This window comes from Akebia trifoliata, chromosome 7, assembly GCF_017979445.1.
Source record: "Akebia trifoliata isolate Shusen 1 chromosome 7, ASM1797944v1, whole genome shotgun sequence".
NCBI lineage: Eukaryota > Viridiplantae > Streptophyta > Magnoliopsida > Ranunculales > Lardizabalaceae > Akebia > Akebia trifoliata.
Window position 1 is genome coordinate 27,989,044 of NC_141381.1, and position 3,505 is coordinate 27,992,548.

Consider the following 3,505-nt stretch of genomic DNA (forward strand, 5'->3'; position numbering starts at 1 on the left):
CAAAATATCCAACTTAAGGAGTTAAATGCCTCCTCAACTAACAGGCTTACACATCCGGTTGAGGAGAATGAAATTAAGGCAGCCATCTTCTCTGTGGATGGAAATAAGGCCCCTGGCCCGGATGGGTTTACAACACACTTCTACTAAAAGGCTTGGAACATAATCAGCAAAGACATAATCAATGCACTTCAATTCTATTTCCAAAGGGGGAAGTTGGTCAAAGAAGTTAATGCCACAACTATTACCCTTGTGCCCAAAACAAACAAGCCTATTTCTATAGAGGAGTTCAGACCAATAGCTTGCTACAATGTTCTCTATAAATGCATATCTAAGATCCTTGCAAATAGAATCAAAGACACCATCGACGTCCTGATTAGCCCCTATAAATCAGCCTTCATCAAAGGAAGATCGATTATAGATACTATCATGATCTCCCACGAGCTTGTCAGGAACTTCCATAGAGATAGAGGAGCCCCCAAGTGTGTTGCTAAAATTGATCTGAGGAAAGCATATGACTCAATTTCTTGGGAGGTAATCATTTATTGCTTGGAGAAAAGGAAATTTCCTAAAAACTTCATTACATGGATTTGGGGCTGCCTGTCCTCACCCATGTACTCTATCTCGATCAATGGCAACCTCAAAGGTTATTTCCCTAGAAGAAGAAGGATCCGCTAAGGAGACCCACTATCCCCTTACGTATTTGTTATTGTGATAGAACTTCTCTCCGTCAGACTGATGGACCTTACTAACAAGGGGAAGCTCGAGTTAATGGCAAGGTGCGAAGAACCCAAGATCAATCACCTTATATTTGTAGATGACCTAATGATTTTCTTCAAAGGTAACATTTCCTCGGCTAAAGCTGTGAATGAGGTTTTGACTTGGTTCGGCAGAACCTCTGGACTCAAGATGAATGTGAACAAAAATAATGTGTACTGCTCCGGTATTAAGAACAGAGAAAAAAGAAAGATAACCATGGAACTCCAGATAATTGAAAGACACATCCCCGTAAGATACCTTGGAATTCCTCTTACTTCAACAAAGTTAAAGTTATCTGACTGCCAACCTTTAATTACCAAACACTCCAATAAAATCAATACTTGGAAGGCAAGATTCCTATCAATGGCTGGCCGAATTGAACTAATTAAATATGTCATTAGCAGCATGCAGGTATTCTGGATTAGTGTGCTCATGTTGCCGAAGAAAGTCTTAAAAGAGCTAGAAAGACTATGTTCCAGATTCCAATGGGCAGGGCTTAACATGGGAAACAAAATGCATTGCATCAACTGGAAAATGGTAGTAAGGGACAAGAGGGAAAGAGGTCTAAGCATCCATGACCTAACTCTTCAAAACAAAGCTGTTATAGCTAAGCAGATCTGGGACATTGCATCAAACAAGGAAAGGTTATGGGGTAGTTGGATTCAAATAAACATGATCAAAACAAGGCATTTCTGGACCATTCCCCTTCCTACTGAAGCTTCGTGGATGTGGAGGAAAGTGCTTCAAAATAGGGAAGTTGTTCAAAATCTAATCTGGCACAGATAGGGGATGGCAACAAAACCTACATATGGCATGATCCTTGGAGTACTGTAAGGATCTTGATGCACAATAGGCAACAAGAGACCAACATAGAGTTAAGGCTTCACGGGGAAGCAAAAGTGAGTTCTTTGATTCGCCAAGCCTCATGGATTCTCCCTATACATCTGACTGCCACCTTGGGGCTCATATGGGACAACATTCGAACCTTGGAACTGGATGGCACTGAAGAAGAAACCAGATCCGAAAGGTGTATTCACGGTGAAATCTGCTTACAAAGCCTTGCAACAACCCAACCCACAAGTCACTTGGCACAAGTTAATTTGGTTCCTGACAACATCAAGAGACATAGTGCTACCTCATGGCTTGGATTGAGCAAGGGTCTTAAAACCCAGGACAAACTAATGGCCATGGGAATTACCCAACACTCGAAATGTTGTTTTTGCAGGAATGCCCCTAAAAATGAAAGCCACTTATTCCTTCGGTGTGACTATGCCTTCGGGTTGTGGCAGAGATTGTTAAATAAAAGCAACATCAACCATTCAAACAGAGACTGGGATTCTGAGGTAGAATGGCTGAGTAACCACATCAAGGGGAACTCCCTATGCTCACTTGTTAAAAATCTTGTTTTTAATGCATTCATACACCACATATGACTAAAAAGATGCAGAAGAATCTTCAAGAATAGCTTCCTTCCTTCCAATCTGTTGGAAAACTTCATTGTTATATATGTCATCCTTAGAACTAAAAGCATGGACACAATCACCGAGGACAATACTGCAAACAGAGAGTTTATGAACTCATGGAACATCAACTCCAACTTCAAAGTAAATAACACCGCAAGATGCAAATGGATCAAGCCTATTCAGGGTGAATGTGCGTTCAACACTAATGACTCCCTCAGAGGCAATGTGGGGAGAAAAGGAGCTATAATCAGAGATGACCAAGGAAGAACAATAAGAGCAATGGCGAAAACCACCCATGGAGAATCAGTTTTGTACCATGAGCTTCAAGGTTTGGACATGGCAAATACCTTTCACATTAGAACCCTGAATGTTTGAGCAGACTCAAAAATAGCTATCGACTACATAAATGGCCTAAACAAGACCCCTTAGAAAGAAAAGAAGCTGGTCAAAGCTATCAAAGCTAAAGCCTTATTGTTCCACAAGATTGACTTCTCCTTCTACTTTAGAGAGACAAATCAAACTGCGGATTTCTTAGCTAGTTACCTTACTGCCCCTGGTAGCATTAGGTTGAATCCTCTAAGCCTCTCTACTAATCTCAAGACCATTATATGTAAAGATGCCTGTGGGCATGTCTATGAAAGATTATAAGGGCCTTCTATTTTCTGGTTGGGGGTCTGCCTAACCCTCCCTTAATTTTCAAAAAAAAATAATAATTTTTCATTAAAAAAATAAAATGAATTAGAGTATTATTGGAAAAAAAAATTAGACAATGCTAACGTCCCCCAAAAGGTCTTGGACATTAGCATTCCCCATATATATATATGACTTTAGGGGTAAAATTTACAAAGACCTCTAATAGAAAACTATCCATACGCTCGACCCTCGTGTTTGTCTACAACATAATCTAAAATCACCAATCAGGAATAAAAGACATAACTCTATAGATACCCCAATCTAAATGGGTCCCCACTCGAAAGGATCCAAAATTTTAACTTTTTTATCAAAACAAAAGGCCACTAAATCCCCTAAGTGTCTCATGGACTCACAATCCCCTCACCTCCTCGCTCTCTTACCACTCCAATTCCAAATCTGAAAATGTCATAAGCCTACCGCCCATTGATCTTCAAACAATCATTTTAGCTTCACCATTAACTAATGTCTTAACCTAACCTAACCCTCCCATGCAACCCAACCCCAATCCAAATCTTAGACTCAAGCCGGTCATAAGACTCAAATACTCATCAAAACACAAGCCCAACCCAATCAATCTTAAATCCCATACTCTT

At 40.2% G+C, this 3,505-nt stretch overlaps 1 protein-coding gene across 1 annotated transcript; it reads left to right on the forward strand.

Moving 5' to 3' along the window:
* The first annotated feature begins 735 nt into the window (after window positions 1-735).
* On the forward strand, window positions 736-2,189 carry LOC147398752 (uncharacterized). Its single transcript, XM_086446759.1, has 2 exons — window positions 736-1,400; window positions 1,610-2,189. The coding sequence occupies exons 1-2, from the start codon at window positions 736-738 to the stop codon at window positions 2,187-2,189; spliced, it is 1,245 nt and encodes a 414-aa protein (XP_086302885.1).
* The last annotated feature ends 1,316 nt before the right edge of the window (window positions 2,190-3,505 follow it).